General features: G+C 38.1%; 1 protein-coding gene across 4 annotated transcripts in view; it reads right to left on the reverse strand.

Annotated features, from left to right (window-relative positions):
* CNOT10 (CCR4-NOT transcription complex subunit 10) overlaps positions 1 to 19,414 on the reverse strand; it is a 38,874-nt gene that overhangs the window by 5,726 nt on the left and 13,734 nt on the right. For 3 of the 4 annotated variants that reach the window (XM_026098699.2, XM_026098698.2, XM_064506127.1), the window contains exons 9-15: positions 17,920 to 18,069; positions 16,816 to 17,018; positions 12,669 to 12,790; positions 11,863 to 12,039; positions 9,405 to 9,485; positions 2,408 to 2,521; positions 417 to 547 (exon numbers count right to left, since the gene is read on the reverse strand). In XM_026098699.2, coding sequence (XP_025954484.2) covers positions 417 to 547; positions 2,408 to 2,521; positions 9,405 to 9,485; positions 11,863 to 12,039; positions 12,669 to 12,790; positions 16,816 to 17,018; positions 17,920 to 18,069 — 978 coding nt within the window. The remainder of the gene's footprint in view (positions 1 to 416; positions 548 to 2,407; positions 2,522 to 9,404; positions 9,486 to 11,862; positions 12,040 to 12,668; positions 12,791 to 16,815; positions 17,019 to 17,919; positions 18,070 to 19,414) is intronic. The other variant, XM_064506126.1, reaches the window with a different exon arrangement.

The raw sequence follows: 19,414 nt of genomic DNA on the forward strand, positions 1-19,414 counted from the left end.
TAAGATACAGATTAACTATGTTCTTCCCATTCCTATCAATAAACAGGGTAAGTGGACTTGACTCATACTCCAAAGCCTGGTTTAGGGAATAAAGAGCTGGAAGAGATAAGGTAGGAAGCCCAAGCTTAACTGTAATTGTATATTTAACAAAAGAAGCTTTCAAAAGTGATGCTTAAGCAAGCCAGAACACTACAATATACAGTCCTATTTATATTAAAGCATTAGCCACTTCAAAGGAATGACAACCATGCAAAAGACAAGCTAAAAACAAAGTAGGAACTGAAAAAAGCCTGGAAAAAAAACTTAAGCTTTCACAACAAGATATCTTAAAAATCATTATATTTGTATACAGAAAGTTAAGAGCAGGAAGGCAGCTGAAAGCACAACCAGTTGTAATCAAGTGTGGATTCATTAACCTTGATCTTGCTCATTTGAAGAGATCCCCAGGGAAACATCAGTGACGTTCTCAGGGTTCAAGTGAGTGATGGCATCAGATATTCTGTCTAGAGAGATGAGAGCTTCTGCTGCATACAAATGCCCAAGAAACCTGCAAACCAAAGGGTCAGGTACAGATGTCAGTGCAACAACCTCCTGATTCAGCTACATAAGAGACACTCTGTATGCAATTTTAAATTCTAAGTTTGAATTCAAATTTAAAATTTAAACCATAGAAATTGATACTTAAGACATCTGCACGGAAATCAGTTCACTCACAGAAATATTGCCCTAATACCTAGCTCTGCCATTTGCTGATTTTAGGCCCAAAGTTTGCAAAAGTTCTGCACCTGAATAATGACAAGTAATTCATACACTGGAATTGCCATTCGAAAGAGACAGGACCTTGGTATGGCTTTATATCAGAGAAGTAAAAAGTAATCCTTACAGAAACATCCCTGAGATATTGACACATGTATAAATTGAGATGTTAAGTGACAATACATTCAATAACAACTAAATTAATTATGTAAGATAGCTGCATTGTAAATTTCTAAGGACAGCAACTACACAGGCTTGTCCATACGGCACAAATGCCTTTCCAACTGCAGCTCTTGCAAAAGAATCAAACAATTTTGATGTCTGACATCTCTAGTTCAGCTAATTAGCAACTTTCCTTTTCAACTTAGAAACAGGATTCCTGTTGATTGAGGGCATAGTTAGTTCACAAATATTTAATCTGAAACAAAAGTTGGGTAAAAAAAGTTCACACTTATTCTATGCAGCTGCATACAGTACATTTCAAATTAACCATATAATTTGTTGTAATGAATTACTAAACATTAGGCAAAATAAGTGATCTATGCCACATACAGAAAGGCAAAAGGATCTTTACATCAATCAAGCAGTCATCCAAAATAACTTTTCCCTTTAGATCTGTTGCAGCAAGCGTAACTTCCTATATGCAGTTTATTTCACTGAAGAAAGCAGGAATTCCTGATCTGCAGTGTTCCTGATCTGCACAAAAGCTAGCTTTCTGGGACTAAGATATGTGGCTGTGTTTGTCTTTACAAATAAGATTACATAGCACTAATACTGCCTTCGCAAAATTGTGCATTGCCTTCCAAACTCCTCTAAAATCTTGCTTACAGAACGACTGTGCAAAAAGATGATCTCCTGCAGCAGTCTCAAGCATGGGAGCCAAAGAAATTAATCAACATGGACCATTTTGGAGTATATGCTGCCAGCATATAGCAATAAGCATGCGTTTTAGCTTGCTCTGTGTGGGACCTGCTTTGAAATATATCATTACTGTCATAAAAACATCTCAGATATTTTATCCTGTGTATGACCTAAGATGTGAATGCACAAACAAGGTCAAAAGGATGGGGCTAAAGCTCCCTTTTTTGAATTTTGAGAGATGTCTGAGAACTGGTGAGCAGAAGCAGAACAAGTTTTGAATATCTTCCCAAAAATGCAGAATGAAGCAACAGCAATCATACCCCCAACACCTGGAGCCCTACTGCTTAAACAAGCCTAACCCTCTCAAGATGCCATTTCACGAGCAAGTTCTCAGCAGCACGCTGGCTTATGCAGTTGTCCAACCCAGCTGCTAATTCCTGCTCCCTGTGCTGTACCAGCACAAGCACATGAAGCCCCACAGTGAATCAGGCCAGAGACCTGACAGTCCTGACACTGAATGGGAAGTATGGCTGAAGACTCGCAAACAGCAACAAAAGCAGTGGTAGAATCCAAATTATGTGGCATTCATATACAAACAAGGGGACTCACGTTCCTGTGGGTCAATGAACATTTTGTCAGAGCTTCAACAAGAACAGGAGCAAGCCAAGCAGTTCAATTCTTTGCATCAGATACAGAATTGGCAAGCAGTTACAGACATTGGAAGCTTCAGCTCAGCTCTCTCCAGCAAAAAACAGGGCTGAGAAAGAAGAAATGGTCATGTCAGACTTACTTAAGAGACCCTGACAACTTTGGCTGCTGAAGAAGCTTATCTGCGTGATTCAATGCCATAAGGTTATCACCCAAAGCCAGAGCAACGTAAGCACTACAGGCAAGTATTGAGCACCTGGAGGGGGGAAAAAAAAACACAAAGGGGGGGGGGGGAGCCAATATGTTAAATGGAGAATTCTATGATTCCAAATGCAGCTGTGCAAATTCTTTAATAGGTGTTCAGCAAATCCAGATAAAGCCATACTAATAATATTTAAGTACAGAGTAAAAAAGAATAGGAGCAAGAACATACTGCACACTCTGCTACATTCTTGCTATGACTCAAATCATTTTTAAAGATTTGATTTCATTTTCATACAGCAACATTTCAGACTGGATTTATGCAAACTATAAGCAATAAAAATGCTGTTCAGCTTATATATGAAGTTAATGCAAAGCTAAGATGTTAAATAAATGGAAGGAATATCCACATACAAATGTAAAATGCCATACAGTATCACTACATTAACATTTAGTTCTCAGTGGAAGTTATCTTACATCCAAGGAAAGAAGTATTTTGTATTACTGAATTATTATGCCTCTCAGAAAAAAGCATCCTTGAACTGTGGTCCATGAGCTAGTAACAGCAAACACGCAAAAGATTGTTAGCTTTAAAACACATTTCACTTTAAAAGCAGTCACTGAATGGAACACAGGTTTTCACCAAAACAAAATGTTTTCATCAGCAACCGTCCAGAAACCCACTCACTCAACTCCACTTTCATTTTGGGAAAATGAAATACATTTAAGTGCTAAAGTAATAAATCATAAACCTTCAGTAATGTCTTTATATCAAACTACAAAAGAAAGAAGCGAGTCTTTCTTTACCTGAATCACATTCTCTGAATTAGGAGATACCTACAATGTGTTACACAGGTATAACTCAAGGACCACCAGCGTGCTCTCAGTAAGACTTTGAAATTCAGACCATTAATAAGAGATGGACCGCACCACAAATGACCTGTCTTTCCCCATGAACTGTTTCCTTGTCCCATTCCTTTTTTTTTCTGCCCCTGGTTTTTGTTTGTAGTTCTCTGCCATCCCCTTCTGACCCAACTAAGGGTAACAGACTGTGGATTCTTGTAACATGCAATCCTAAAGATCTTCTTGAGCTGCAGATACAACGATCAATTACATTGTAAAAATATCAGTGTGAAATGTGTTACAATGTTTGTACACAGAGAGACGATAAAGCCTTATAGAGCTGTAGTCACAATTTGAAGTTTCCAGATTTGTGGTAAATTGAGCGCTGTAATCCTCTGCCAAGAGCCTGATTGATAGGTGGCATTTTGTTGCTGTCACAGACTTTTGTATGTTTCCAAAAGCACAAAATCTTTGACAGCTCTTGTAATGAAATCTTAACCACTCACATCTTCCATCTTCAAACAATAATCCCACCTCAGGATGTCATCACTAGGCCAAGCTTTCCAGCTTGTAATAATTTCCCCTCCATATCCCTTGCCTTCCCCTTAACAAAGCACTTGGGGATATTTTCCACTTCGTAAGACATCATTCACACAAGCTGCCTTGTCCTCAGGGCGCAAACCTTTGCCTGCCTTGCCCCGGGACTCCTCGCTGTGTGCACGGACTCTGTTCTGCTCCGGGGAGGATGAAGGGATCCTCTTAGCGAGGTCCCACGTTGGGAGACTTGCAAGGAGAGCCTTCGACTCCCCTGCCAGTAGGTGGGCTATTACAGCCCCAACCTTCTGGCAACTGTCAAGCCCACTTTTGGTCCAGCAGTAAGTCATGTAATTCATGGCAGGACCTGGGGTGCCTTTATTCCTGTTTCCCAGGAGGCATGCACTTTAATTATGCACAAGCAGGATAAGAAACTTCTCCAGCATTTCTCCCTACCCCCCACTTCCTCTTTACCATGCCCAGATGTCACATCAAATCTGAACACATACAAAAGCTTTCAAGAAAGAGAGGAAAGCTTCCCCCCAGCTCAAGTCCTGAACCTAAAATATTTCTGAAAGGTTGCTACTGTGGGAAGGGGGAGGGAATGGGGCGGGGGGGGGGGGGGAATCAGTATAATGGCCTACTTCCAACTGGCCTCTTTTCTTCTCTGCCTCAAGGAAACACAACTTCTAAACAAGCAGAGACGCTAAGTTTCATCAGCTAAATACCTTTATACACAAGTCCAGGCCTGTAGGGATGGCTGCTGCCCTTTAAGTCAGTATTTGTCTTCCATTCATCACAACTTTAAGGCCTATTTTTATTTTTCAGAACACAAACAAAAGACACACTCAAATCATACAAGAAATAGTCCAGCGAAACTGGAACCCACTCCAGCCCTAAGGACTCGCCACCATTTAAGATCCAAAAAGATTCTTTGACCGCAGTCATCTAACGAAGAAGAAAACATTTGTGCTTTCTTACTCGCAATATTATTCTCATCACACACTTGGATTCCTTGCTGAACCAGCTAAACCAAACGCTCAGGCGATGTGACAGTTAATCAGAGCAGAAGAATTGCATCACAAGGGAAAAGACAAACTAGTTTTTCACTCCAGTCAGGATTCTGACAAAACTCCACAGGTTGCCTTTAAGCACGGGAGACTTCCAGCATTACCGAGCCTCTACATTCCCTAAATAAAACTGCCTTTGCCCTAGGAAAAAGAAAAATGTTTTTTTAAACTGCCAGATTATGTCAAACCACCTCTTGTATAGATCTAGGCAATAAGATTTGTCAGCCCACACTGACTCCAAGTTTATAGAACCTAAACTAGACATTTGAATTAGCTTAATCCACAGGAAAAAGGCTAACCGGGGCAAATCCCGTTGCTTGAAATTTATTACAGAAGATACCAAAAACAGCATTTCTAACCCATCTGGAGAGTACCACTAATCTGAAATAAATTTAGAATAGCTAATTAAGCAGGACATTTGATATAAACTACTCTTTATGTTTTGATATAGACACTCAAACCAAAAATATTCAGAAGCAAAAGAACGTAGATGGAGCTTGTATGGAGGGAAAATTCAGCATCACTGAACAGGAGATGGAGGACAACTACACAGTGGCTGGGAGTGAGGAAGAAGAGGGTGAAACAGGGACAGATGATAATCATTGTAAGCTTCCAGTACTGTGCCAGGGCCAAACAGACCACCGCAGCAAGCGGGGCAATGCCGGGTAGGTGGGGGAGACGAGCTGAGACAAATTGGTGATGGTGGTTGTTTTGGTATTAGCTGCGGGTTTGGCAGTGATGTCAACACTCCTGGAACAGCACCTTCAGCACTAGAGTACACACATACACCCCCACCCACCCACACAGACGCTTACTAAAAACAGCAACAACAAAAGCCACAGTGATGGGCTAGTGATGGTCAAGGGAAGAGTCGAAAGAAAGAAAAAAAGAAAGATGACAAAACTGGATCACCTGCCTTATAGCATAGGCTTAGAATTCAAACCTATTGAAGATAAAGAGGCTAATCAAACTACTCCTTTACCTCTATCTGCTTCAAAGGGGAAAATTAACATGTTCATACAGAGTTACTCAACCTGGGGAGAAAGAGGCTCTACCAAGGCCTGTTGCCATCTATCCACCTTTTACAATGAAATAAACAGAACTTTCTGCATGTAGCACTGTGGTCTACAAGAACCCCTTTGGTCTTGATGCATCTTAAGAGAACTGGGTTGTTCAAGCATATTGAAATATATTAAAGGCTGAGAGCAAAACAGTTGAATTGGCTTCTCAGAGAATGAGAAGCTAGGAGAACACTCGGGGGAGAGGGAAAAAAAGAAAAAAGAAGAAAAAAGAAAAACACCCACACACAGTATTTCTATTTCCCATGCAAAAATGTAAGCAACAACAGTTGGTGTCCTCAGATGTCTGCTTTTCACCTTTAAGTACTTCATATTATGAGAATAGTCTGTTCAAATAACTTGTGCGCAAGTACCAAATGAATGGCATACAAATGTGGGCAATTACTAAGTAGGACAGGCATGAGAGAGGACATATAAAACTTGTCTAGATGGTATTTTTACTTTGCCCCCCAAACGGTTCTTAAAAATAAAGTCTATCATTTTAAACTCTTTACTACATGCAACTGTACAAAAACACCTAAAAAAGAGCATTTAAATTTCCCTTATCAGTACTGGAAACAATGGAGATTTTTCAGTCCAGTCATTGTCACCAGGATAAAATCCAAAGTGTATAGACATTTATCCCTCAGGATAATCCTTGTCAATATTCAGAAATTTCTTTTAATTTTGCCTGCCTGGACAAGAGTTTTCATCTTCTCACTTAGCTCCTCACTGAGCAAGACTGGAGGAAAGACACTAACATTTGAGTCTACCAAATGTTGTTTTCCATAGCTATGTACAGAAACCTAGAAATAGTTTTAGTGAAGTCATTCTCCAGGGATGCCTAGTCCTGTGGATTTAAACACTGGTCAGAGCAAGTATTGCAAAAAATAAATCAATGTTTTTCCTTTCCTTTTATGATGTTCTTTATCAGAAGCAGTGTAATTCTTGCTAAACTGACAAGTTTTGCCTGACACGTTGTCAGGTTTCATCAGTAGATAACAATAGCCAATTGTGAAAGAAAAGATTACATACTTAAAAAAAAAAAAACCACAATGTGACACCATGTAATCTTGACATGTGGCAACCACATTTTCGACAATCAAAAAGAAAAAAAAAAACAATCTGTTCTTAACCCAGTGCCTTCCATTTCAAGTACCACACTTTTGCACCACTTCAGAATCAATAACCAAGGTCCCAGAAAAGTCTCCTCACAGATTCCTGCTCAGCTGCCTTTAAACGAATACAAGTAGATCTCCTACCCACACTGGCACAAAGTAAAGGTTAAGCTGGTCATTATAAAACATGGGTTACCTGGGGTTAGGCTGGAACAGAGTGTTTACCCAAGAGTTTAAGTGGGAAATTGCTGTATGCTTTGTCCATAATGGAACATTAAAACGGCTTTTTTTTGTAACAGGTGCCAGCTTTATAGTAGGAGAGATTTTCAACAGGCTGGCAGCCACCTGAAACAATCAACACTGTCAGCAAGTGATAATCTTGCCGCAGAAAACTAAAGGGTTCCAGATAACACGATGCTCATTTGGATGCATGGGAGTAGTTCTGTTTGGAGTGCGCTTTAACTGCTGAACAAGTAGTTTAAGGATATTTGGGAACAGGAAAAAGACTAGAGTCACGTTTTATCATTGTTCTTCCGTGGCAGGAAATCAAGTACCAGGCCAGAGCAGAAGGAAAAATTGCCTCTATGAAAACTACAACTTGTTTCAGGTAGGAAAGCTACCTGCGGAAAGGAATACTTCTATTTTGCCATCATTGTCCCATGTCACCTGTTCTGGAAGGAATTACATATTACATGTGGAATAGGAGTTTAAACAGTGAAAAGAAACAGAAATCAAGTAACAGAACGAATGCTTGCATTACGTGGTGCCAAGAAACTTAAGGCTCAGAGGCACAAATCGAGCTGCAGCACAAGGTATTTTATACTGTGCTCAGCAGTGGAAGCATCTACGCATACTGGTCTGCTACAAAAGCAAAACCCAAAATACTAGCTTAGTCCCATTTTTCCTAATTAGCCCTGTCATCTGCTGTCACACTCACATTTGTCTTAGACCTGTTTTCAGTTGTCTATGCAGTACTGCAGCAAACCAAAAGCAATTTAACTGTGAAGACTCCACAGTAACTTAGGGTTTCTGAGGTGAAAAGGCATTTTTTCCAAAGATTAAAAATAATGGATCAATAACAAAATAACAAGACTTGGACAAACGAAGTTGAATATATTAGGTGAAAAAAACCCACAAACTGTAATACACTCATTGCAAACTTCCTTACTATAAGTATCCCTCTCAAAATGCAAAATCAAAAGAGATAGAGAATTAATGAGATATGACAAACCAAGTATGTCTAGTGTGTTTTTCCAGCTTATAGTACTTCATAATCACTCATGGAAGAACTATACTGAGAACTAAAACATCTACAAGACATATCTAAAAGCTGCCATCACCTCCTAATCATTAAAACTAAGACAATACTGTAGTATCCCTAGAGCATTTATTATCATTATCAATTCTTCATATGTTACTTGCATATTATGACAATTAATAAAACTTTTAGTCCTGGACAGGCTGGTGAGAAGGAAAAAAAGGGAGTAAACAGAGATGGAGAGGCAGAAGGAAACATTAAAGATTATGCCCCTTGGCCAAGTGAGAATTAAGGGGGGTGGGGGGAAGGGGGAGGGAACAAGGCAAAAAACACCCATACCCCCTCACATATACCCATCTCCCCTCCCCCCACACATATGCTAACACCATATTTAAATCCTAGTCTAGACAAGGCTTTAGAAATCCTACTTTAACAGAGTAAAGTGGAAAAAATAGTCATCAATGAGATTATTTTAATAGGTTTTAGTTGTCTTAACACTTCAGTGATATGCACATTTCTTTTTTCTTTTTTAATATTGTGGCAGTTTTAAGTAATGCAAAAAAGTTGGCTTTTGATTCAGTTTCTTTGTGAGCACCCTCCTGATGTGAAAGCAGCACAGCTGCTTTTACCACTTCTGATTCTGTTCCATCCAAGAAGCATGTAATGGGGGCAAACATTCAAACTAGCCTTACCAAGACTTGAAATGAAAAAAGTACCATATTGTAACTCCCATCCCTTCCACCAATTACAAAAGTTATCATCAGATTTTTAGCTTCGTCATTTATGAGACTTGATTTTCTGGTTTTCGCAGGCCTATAAGAATGGGACCACAGACTGATCTACCATCTGAATTAGAATTGAGGGGTTTCTGCTTCTTCTGATTCAACGTCTTGAGAAAGGGAAGCACATACATGTAAAAAAATAGATTAACAGCAAAAATGCAACTTTGAGAGTCCCCTACTTTAAGAAAAGCAGTAACAGAAAGCGAACAATGACTCCAGGATATCATACCGCAGTTGGAGAGGTTCATTTACTTGTGAATATATTATTTACTTGCCTTAAATTTTCTAATTCCTGTTTCTTCAAAGGCGAAGAAGGTGGAGCTGCAATGAATTTATCCCCTTCATGACTTTTATTGCTAGAATAAAAACAGTATGTCAGTTACAAGGAGTGACTATGAAGACTTAATAAAAATTCTTAGTGTAATAACCATCAATATTAATTCACTTCATTTAAAAGGGCAGCAAAAACTGTACTGAGAAACAGGGAACTGAAGCTATTTAAAAACTGAGGCTAATGCTCTTGTCCTAACTTCTATTTGAGAGGGAAGAAGGGGGACATTCGTTTGTCAGTCAAATCCTTCCCAGCAAACAGTCTTCAAAAATAGCTTGAGGCTGTGGGAAGTGGAAGTTCCATATAGGACAAATACTTAAAACTCAAGAGATACAGAACTCCCTGTGCCTGTGCTTGTAGAGTACAGCCTCCCTTCCTGTAAGAAAACCAGGAAACTAGCTACTCTCCCTAGATTTCTCAGTAATGAAGTACATAAATATTCCAGAAAGATATAGATGTATCTGACCCAGAGAGTAGAAGAATCCAAGAAAATTGTACTTGACGCTGTTGTAGTATATGCAGCTCATGCCTTTGCCAAAAATCAGATCAAAAAATAGCCCTAAGCCACGTACTTTATTCACTGTTTCCTTGTGAATAAAAGAAGAATCTGCTTCTAAGTCAGCCTGTTCAATTAGTGGGATTTGCTTCAAGACTACCTTGTTCAGTTAGTGGGATTTTCTTCAAACGTCTTCTACCTTTTACTGCTCTACACCCAACACGGGGTCCCTTGTTAGAAGCAACACACCCTTCCAGGACCTTTCAGAACATAACACAGGAGATCAACAACAGCCTGCTTAGTTGCTGTCAGTTGTTTGACAGTTCGAAGTTAGCAATGACCAGTAGGAGATAGGAGGGAGGGAGGTTTGTTTGTTTTGTTGAGGTGTGTGGGGGTTGTTTTTTAAACTAACGAAGCATCTGCTTTTGAAACCAGAAGGTAATAACATATCTTCCTGTACAGTACATATTTTCCTTCCCTCACTCCTACAAACACACACATACGCACTATGGTTAATAAAAAGACAGAAGGTTGGAGCTGAGTAACAGCCTCTGTTTTTTCATCACTGCCCCTCACCACAAGTAAAGACAAAAAGCTGAGAATTGATATTTCATTTAAATCAGAGCTGCTCCATCCCAAAAGGCTGCATGCAGCTTGCCAGGGGAATTTAGCCAGTTCACAACGACCACCCTCAGTACACAAAAACACCCAGACTCTATCAATCACTTTGGCCAAGGAAACCATTTATTTTTGACCCGTCGCTCCTGGTAATAGCAGTAGCAAGGCTATCACATAAGTTTGCTGGTCACTTGACAGGGAAGATTGTCACTGGGGAAAAAGGGTTATGGAGAACAGCCTTCACAAATTACTGTAGCAGCAGCAGCCACCTCTTCCCAGCCATGGTCTAGCCCTGGGCAACCTCACAACATGCAGGGATGTACCCTGTGCCAGTGCAACATAGCGTATGTGCAGTAAATCCTGCCATGTGACAAATGGTTCTACTATCTTAAAAGTCTATCTGTTCTTGGGTCTGACAAAAACATTGCATTTTCCCCCCCATTATTCTTCCTAAGTAGTTCGAGTTCTAGCATGCCCACCTTTTCCAGATTTATTATAACTATTTTCTTCTCAAAACAGTCATTCATGAAAGTGTACACAATAACCAAAGCTCCTCTCATAAAGAAGGTCAGAATAATCTCTGTAAGCCCAAGATCCATGAAAAAACTAAGCATCTTCCTGATAGTTAATATTTGACTTTTTTTTTTGAAGCTTTAAGGAAAGAAAGATTTTTTCCTCAAGCTCCTTTTGGTAAAATGCAATTTATTAAACAATAACTCTGTACTACTGTCCTTCCTATCTACTAAACCTAGCTTTCCATTTTTACTCCAAAGCAAACACAGCAAACAAAGCACACTAGGGCTGAATGCCAAGGCTGATCAGGGGGAAATATTTACAACTGAGTTGCTAGACACTTATCTATTGAATCAACTACATGGCACAAAGAAAAGAAAAGAAAAAAGAAAGTCACTGTAACAAGTGAAACTTCACTTAGAATTAGAGAAATACCAATATGCACTGCAGGGGTGTGTGGGAAAACAAAACATTCACAGCACACAAAAATACAGCCAGTGAATTAGACAGTGAAGGAATTCCACTGTCTAATTTATTAAAGTGGTTTCATGGTAGAGACCAACTCAGTATTTTTTCTTCTTAAATTAGCATATCAGCAATCAAAACAACAATCAGTTTTACAATTTTCTTGGATATCACAACACCGCTGAGAGAAATTTCGCATCCTTTACTTTTTCTGCTGGCCAAACAGGATAGGTAGCAGACACAGACTTCCAGCCTACATTTACTAAAGAAAAAAAAAACCACACAATTCAAACTATACTATTTTGTTTACCTGCAGGCTTCACTGCTTTCACTGTTTTCTGCATTTCCCCCCAGCTGGTTACTAGCTTTAGACCCATTTTCCTGCTTTGGTTCCTGCTGATCTTCTGGCAGTAACAGCAAGGCATTTCTTAGACAGATTGCTGCAAATTCCATACTGGCTACAGGAATTGCTGAGGACTGCCCATCACTGAAAAGGGACGCAGAAGTTAACCAGTGAGTAACAAACCTACTAAATTAAACAGTAAAGGTAGAACTCTAGAAAGACCTGAATGCAGAAGGAATGTTATCCTAAAATAAGTTAAAATCATGTTTTAATATATCAAAGTATTTAATTTATGAAGCAAGATGTATATATCCTGCTATTCTAATACAGAAAGTACACCAGGAGGCCCAAGTAGAATGAGTAGATTCAACTACATGAGAATTACATGAAAATGTTGTTTTTCTCGACTTCGCTTCTTACAGCAATCAGATTCCTCCCCTACTTTTCTAGAATAGATTACTGAAAATATATTTTTAAATGAGAAATGATTATATTTCTCTGAAATATAAGTGAGAAATCAATTTTAAGTTTTAATGGCCCTCTAAGTTTCAATGAATACACAATTAAGCCCTCTGCTGGCCATCATAAAGGAGGCATCCAAATGATGTTCAAGAAAGACTCACCAAGCATTTTAACATGCCTCTGCACTACAAGGATAATGTCAAAACGAACAAAGTTTTTCCACAACAGTTCAGAAGATTCCTGATAAACAGATACATATTCTTAACAAAGCTGTGATAATGAATCAAAGAGGCCAGAGAAAACACACTTACTTATAAATGACATTCTGTATTGACTGGGATGCCAGGACTATCTTACGGTGGTAGCCTTGACCGACTATAGATTGCACAATTCCCTTTTTGCTGGGAAGACCTTTAGTTTCTTGTTCTGATGTCTAAAAAAAGAAAAAGAGGATTAAAATATTAAAGCGGCTGAATGAGAGCTTGACAAAATTACTGGAAAGTTGGAAGAACACTTCGAACCCAGCTAAACTGTAAAAATTAATAGTTTATATGGGTACCGGTTTAGTTCTTAAGCACCACAAAGGATCAGGCACCTTCTATTGTCTTCGCATTGCAGAGGGATTTTACTGCACACAGTGTAACTGTGATTAAGTCATAGATTACTTCTGAGAGCTTTTCTGATAGCCTACTGACCTAGTTTCTCCTGTTTTGAAAGAGAAAGAACAATGAACCAAGCCATATTAAAGAACTGCTATGACATCTAAAGAGAAGCCATATGATCAGCCAAATAATATCCAGAATTGGTACTGTAATTCATCATCTTCCCTCCATGCTTACACAGTGTTCAAAATACTCTATGAAAACCTGCTCAAACCATTCCATGCAGAACAAACCATAACATATTCACACTTACATCAATTTATTAAAAAGATATTTTGGTATGCAGATATTCTGGAAGTCAAATGAACTTAAAAACTCCTAATCAGTCCCACAAACTATCTCCACACCATATTTATTCTGATTTTTGCCATGAGTGACCTTAATGACATTGCTGGTAAGTAAAGTTAGTGGAGAAGAGTCACAGCTGTAAGGAGAAACAGCAGGCATGTATTTTAATATGTTAAATAGGTATCACTTTCTGGAAAGTTTATCACAATCTGTCGTGAAGAAGAATACAGACCTGATAATGGCAGTAACTGACAAATTAAAACACGTATATACAATAGGTTTGGATATAAAGCATATATTTTGCAGAAAAATATTTAAAAAAATCTGCAGAAAGGGAATCATCACCCATCTATATTTTATATGCTAAAATACCAAAGCAGATGAAAATTTACTTCGGTGAAATTACTTTTCTGTATGAGGTCCAGCACACAAAATGAATACATATTTAGATATATAGAAATATTATTGCAAATTGAGTTGCAAGGTGAAATTAAACACCTTATTGATTTTTAAGGCCTCACTTGCCACATTGTAAACTTATGTTTAACTTAAAAGACACTTCCCCTTCTCTTTAATATTAAACAGTATCCACATTTTTTTTTCCCCCTTAAGATTACAGTCAGGAAACACCAAACTGCTTCTATGACACAATTTCAAACTCCTTGGTATACCACAATCATCAATATTATGACTGTAGCATAACGAAAGCTAGGTTACAGGAGCCTGATGTCATCTACTGCTTCAGGTGGTTTGCAGTAAACAGAGAAGTGCTCCATGAGGGTTGGTCCTTCCCTTTTCCAGACCGTTAAACACTGTCCCTGTAAAGAGGACCCCAGCTTTTTTTTTTTTTTTTTTTTTTTTTTTTTTTTTTTTTAAATCACAAACCATATGCTAATCAACCCTCCCATACCCAGCTTCCTGGTAGAGATCATCAGTTGAGTCTCCTTTATTAGGTGTACTTCGTAATCAGTAGGATATACATCTAAAATTGCAAAATGAGTAGGATGAAAGCTGTCTTTCATGCATTCACTGTGGTCCATGAAACTAAGTAGCCAGATCTATGAGACAACAGGTAACACACTGCACAACTAAAGTCAGTGCATTTTTCAAGCCAAAACTCTTTAAGCTTCAACACTCCACCTGTAAAACAGGGGCAACTGCAATCCTCATCTACAAAGCTGCTGTGAATAGCTTTCTTTGCGTTTCTGAAACGCACAGACCCCCAAAACAATGAGCATCATTGAAAATCCCAAGGGAGAATTATGAATTTTGTGTTTATAAGGTTTTGTGTAGTGCACAGTAAATAAAGGCACATGAGCCACCCACAGAGGGAAAACAGTGAATTCAGAGGAAAAATGGAGCAAATACAGCTGTTTGTTCAATTAATCCCTCCCATCCTGCGCACTAAGTGAAACGGGCATACTGTGAAAATAACTGCATGGGAGCATGTAATTATAGATTACATCGTTACACCCACACACAAGGGAGATGAATTAGAGTTTCAGAGGAAATCAAGTATGACATCTTGTAATTTCATCAACTGACAATTTTTGTGCTGTTTTCTGTTCAAAAGAAAGAGCAATCCCTTTCCACAGCCCTCCGAATTTTAACACGTGGGATTATCCTAAGCAGACACGCATCAACATGCTGAAACCAACATGCCCCAACAGGTATGCAACACCTCTACTGTCAGTGGTTTCCACAAACTTCGCCAAAGGAGGAACGACAAACCTCAGCCATTACGGATTCACTTCCCCAGTGGCTGTGACCACAAAGACTTCAGGGGAGAATATTGGTCTCAACTTCCTCAGCCTCTGCCCCTTTTAGACTAGCCACACTACAGTCTTATCCCTGTCTACCTTCAGCAGCAACTGAGAGAAGAAATAATGAAAGCTTAAATGAGATATTTGGCTGCATGAAAAGAAGGAAGATCGCATGAGAAGATCTCAAAGGAAATCAGACTGCATCTTGTTACTTACATCCAGTCCTATAAGTCATATTTGAATTTGGATGGTGTATTTATTGTAGACAAAAATCAAACGAGAAGTTTGTATTACCTGTACATCACAAAAACTTTAACTGAACAAAACTTTAATTGAATAATTAATTGAGAGTCACAGGAAGGAAACTTCTCTATAATCAAGTATTGTAGTAGTCCTCTGCAAGATTCTTTGCATCCTCCAATAAAGTTCTGGGCACTGGACATACTGCTGTATTTTGTTTTTAAATAAAATTGACCACCAGTCTGATCCAATAGCCACATATATAAAAGCATTAAAAAGTTAACCTTAATGAGTGCTAGAACAGTAACAGCATATTTTCAGTCATACCTTACATACTAGCATCTGGCCTTAAAGTAGGATAGGCATATGCTTTCTCCCATTACTCTAACTAAATTTCAAGGTAGAACCTCATCGTTTCAGAAGCTGTAATGCAATTCCTGAAGACTAAACATAAAAATCTAAGATGCTTCAGTCAAACACTTTCCAAGAAAGAAGAGAAATCCTTCCTTGTCAGAGCAGCAGCAACAAAAGCTGTTACAGTTGTTTCTGTGCATCAAACCTCCAAGAGGACATCAAACCTTCAAGAGTAGCCATGAAAATTTTCCTTCCTTGGGTATTAGTCAAATTGGTCACTGACTCCTATCTCATCTTGCTATTTCTGCAATCCGGTAACAGAAATGCTTGGAAGAGCTGAACTTAGTACAGAGAAGAGAACAGATCTCATACAAGTTTAATTCATCTGTTCACACCAAAAAGACAACTTACATCAAATATATGTAAGCCAGGATTTTACCACACATATAAAATAAGTGTGGAAAGCTAAGACATTATTAAATATCCGTAAGTAATAGGTCACACAATGTTAATATCTACATCTTAAGTAGAGCGCATTCACTACAGAGAAAGAACATGTTGCTTCCTGTTAAAAGGTAAAGTCTCATTAGAGAATAATACAAGTTTCTCTCCAAATAGTATCTTTATTTCTAAAAATTATTTCAAGACAAAAGTTAAATCCTCAGACGATTTGAAGAAATCTAATGTGCTTAAAACTAATTTAGGACTGCCCATTCAAATTATGAGTTGGAATAGCCTAAAGGGAGTAATGGTAAATTGCCAAAGAAAAATCATGTTAAACCAGTCTCTCCAGCAAAAAACCTGTAACTTAGAGGAAGAGCTGTAACAGCCACTTACGTGCTTTTGTTTTATCTCATGCTAATCTTTAAAATAGCCCCCTCAAATTCTTCTGATCTTAGAAAAGTCGATTAAGCACTGGGCCTCAAGTCACTGTTTCTATGGAACAAAGAGACGGTGTTTTTCTTCCACCTCTGTTGGAGCTTCAGATTAAACACATGCACACACACACAAAGAATTAATCTGGACTTACATAGAGCATCAGGCCTATAAAATACATAGATCAACTCAAGGTATTATTTCTTCTCTTTCGTGATCACATGTATTTCAAAACCACCATGGCATCAACAAAAGGAATTTGCAAATCTACTTACCCCTTTATTGGCAGCAATGCAGCATTCTGCTATTCTCAGCCAAAGACGAGGGTTTGAGTGATAAACCTGGACTGCCTCTATCAAGCATTCAAAAGCAGCTAAGGGCCTCCCAATATGTAAAAGCTGTATTCCACAATTGTAGAGTAATTCGTACCGTTTATTAGTCAATAGTGTACACATAGGTCTTCCTGAAAACTTTTTACCTGCAGAAAAGGATTAGATAGTTTTGGATATGCAGCTCAGGAGGGCTGAAAACACAACCCTCTGTTGGGGGGGGGGGGGTGAAATACAACCAAATACTGTGAAACCACTTCTTTCTTTACACAAATTCAATAGCTTCCCTCTGTAAATACCTTCCTTCCACATCAAAGCTGATCCCCAAGACAAATTCATCATACTATTAATAAAAGTTAAAGTAAATTAAAAACTATTTGCATACCTTGTCACTCAAGCTAAACATTATAAACACTATGCTATGAATCTGGAATTGAATACACATCTCTCTGTCTTATAAATTTTTTAAGAAATCTGTTTTACTGTTAACGAGTATAAAACATCTGTCTTTGCACTGGTATCTAAGATTGCACTATAAGGGCAGGGCAGGTGGGGAAGCAGCAAAAACAAAGTATTGTGATAGGAACTAGATTTTAGAGAAAGTGAAAAATGAACAAATTATCACTTCATCATGAAATCCCTTACTTGGAAGGAAAAAGAATGAAGTATTACTAACCAAAGCAAGCAAACTTTTTATAATGTTTATTTTCTTGTGGTTGACTACATCTAAAGCAATAGTAGATGGATAAAACCAGACAGTAGATGGATAACTAAACAGTGGGTAATTTTTTCCTCATACAAGCTCCAGCCCCACACCACGCCAAAGTAAGCAAAAAGGGACACATTTTATCATCATCTGTTTCTCACAACAGCAACTCATACACTGAAATACACTGAAGTTATATTCAGAGTCCTTATCCACTTTATCCTGTCCTCTGCAAACAAATGGAACAGGATTTTTTCTGGTGATTACTGAAAGCTTATGTCATCTGTTTTCTTGATTTGCTCACCCCTCTTCCACCACCTATTTTCATCTCTTACAAGTCTTACCTGGATCTGAACTACCTGTTCCTAGCTGTGCACATGCATTATCGTTTTCTTGCAAGGCTTTTTTGAAGTAAAAAATTCCTAAATTGTGCTTTCCCATAGCAAAGTGGATGCAGCCAAGATTGTTCCAGAACATGCACCGTAAGCATTCACCTGAGAGAACAGCAAAAGATCATTTTCATAAACTGAATCAGAAAAATGTCACTGAACCCACAAAACACATCCTCCATTCTCTCACAGGTTGGAGTATTATGGTATCTAATTAAACATGTTCTTCAGCAAGATGTTCAAGGATTATGAAGTTACTGTCCTACACAGAAATGTAGGTTATTAAAAAAACTGTATCATTCCATTTCTCTTGAACAGTTCATTTGAAATGACTTAATAGGTAAGCAGCCAGAGATTTTCAGGTCTTATGCATCACGTTCCATAAAATCCACACTACAAAGTCAATTTGACAGACTGCAAGTTGAAGTAAATTCATCTGGAAGATTTCATAGTGTTTCATATGCAAACACTTCCAGTTTTGTAACAGATGACTCTTGTAAAAAGGCAATTCTTAAATGACATTATCTGGCTAAGTTTTACAAAACAAACAAATATGTTAACCCAGTCACACAAGCAGGAAAGAATGAGCTTCAAGATTGAAAATGCGCTCTTCTTCTTAAACACATCATATGCAGGTAACTGTGGGCAGTTTCTTCTAAATAATAAAAGACAAAAATTAAACTTTTGACTTATTTGCTGGTAATTGAAGTTTCTCAGGGTTACCACTGATTAAAAAAAAAAAAGCTTTTCCAAACAAATTAACCAGATGTTACTGTAACTGCAACCTAGGTGACTAAGTGAACATTCTATTGTAGCTCACGCAAAAAAAGTTACTTGAAAATATAACTTTCCACAGTACGTTAAGTTACAAAAAGGACTTTTTAAGCATAAAATATTATTAGAGAGATAAGTTATAGAACATTCTAAAAGCAGTTTGAAAATATGGAATGATTTGCATTCTGGCAAATATTTTGAATTCATGTTTTCTAAATCAAAAAGACTAATCTGTAAATACAGAAATTTCTTAAAATATTTACTCAGTCTTGAGATATTCCCAGCGCATATTCTATGACTGCCATCATCTAGTTACAGTCTATGCACCTGCATCTATTAGATAAAAAGTTCTCATGGCACAACAAACTTAAGAGTACTATCGTTAAAACAGTAAGCATTGAACCAACTGAAGTAGAGAAATTCAGTAGCTTCACAATGTAAGGATTTTTAGAAAGCTTAACTCTCTACTGACCCAAGACACAGCTTTCGCTCTAGACTTTCCAGTAGTTTTCCACTGATGTTTTAAACAGTCAACTACAATCTCAAATGTTTTTAAATAAGAGCATACAAAAATACACACACACACTTTCTGGGTATGAAAGTAAATTAAAATAGTGTACAGTAGAAGTCAATCCTTGACATTTCATGAAACATTTCAGTTTCCTCACAATCATTA

Source organism: Dromaius novaehollandiae, chromosome 2 (genome assembly GCF_036370855.1).
Source record: "Dromaius novaehollandiae isolate bDroNov1 chromosome 2, bDroNov1.hap1, whole genome shotgun sequence".
In the NCBI taxonomy this organism is placed as follows: Eukaryota; Metazoa; Chordata; class Aves; order Casuariiformes; family Dromaiidae; genus Dromaius; species Dromaius novaehollandiae.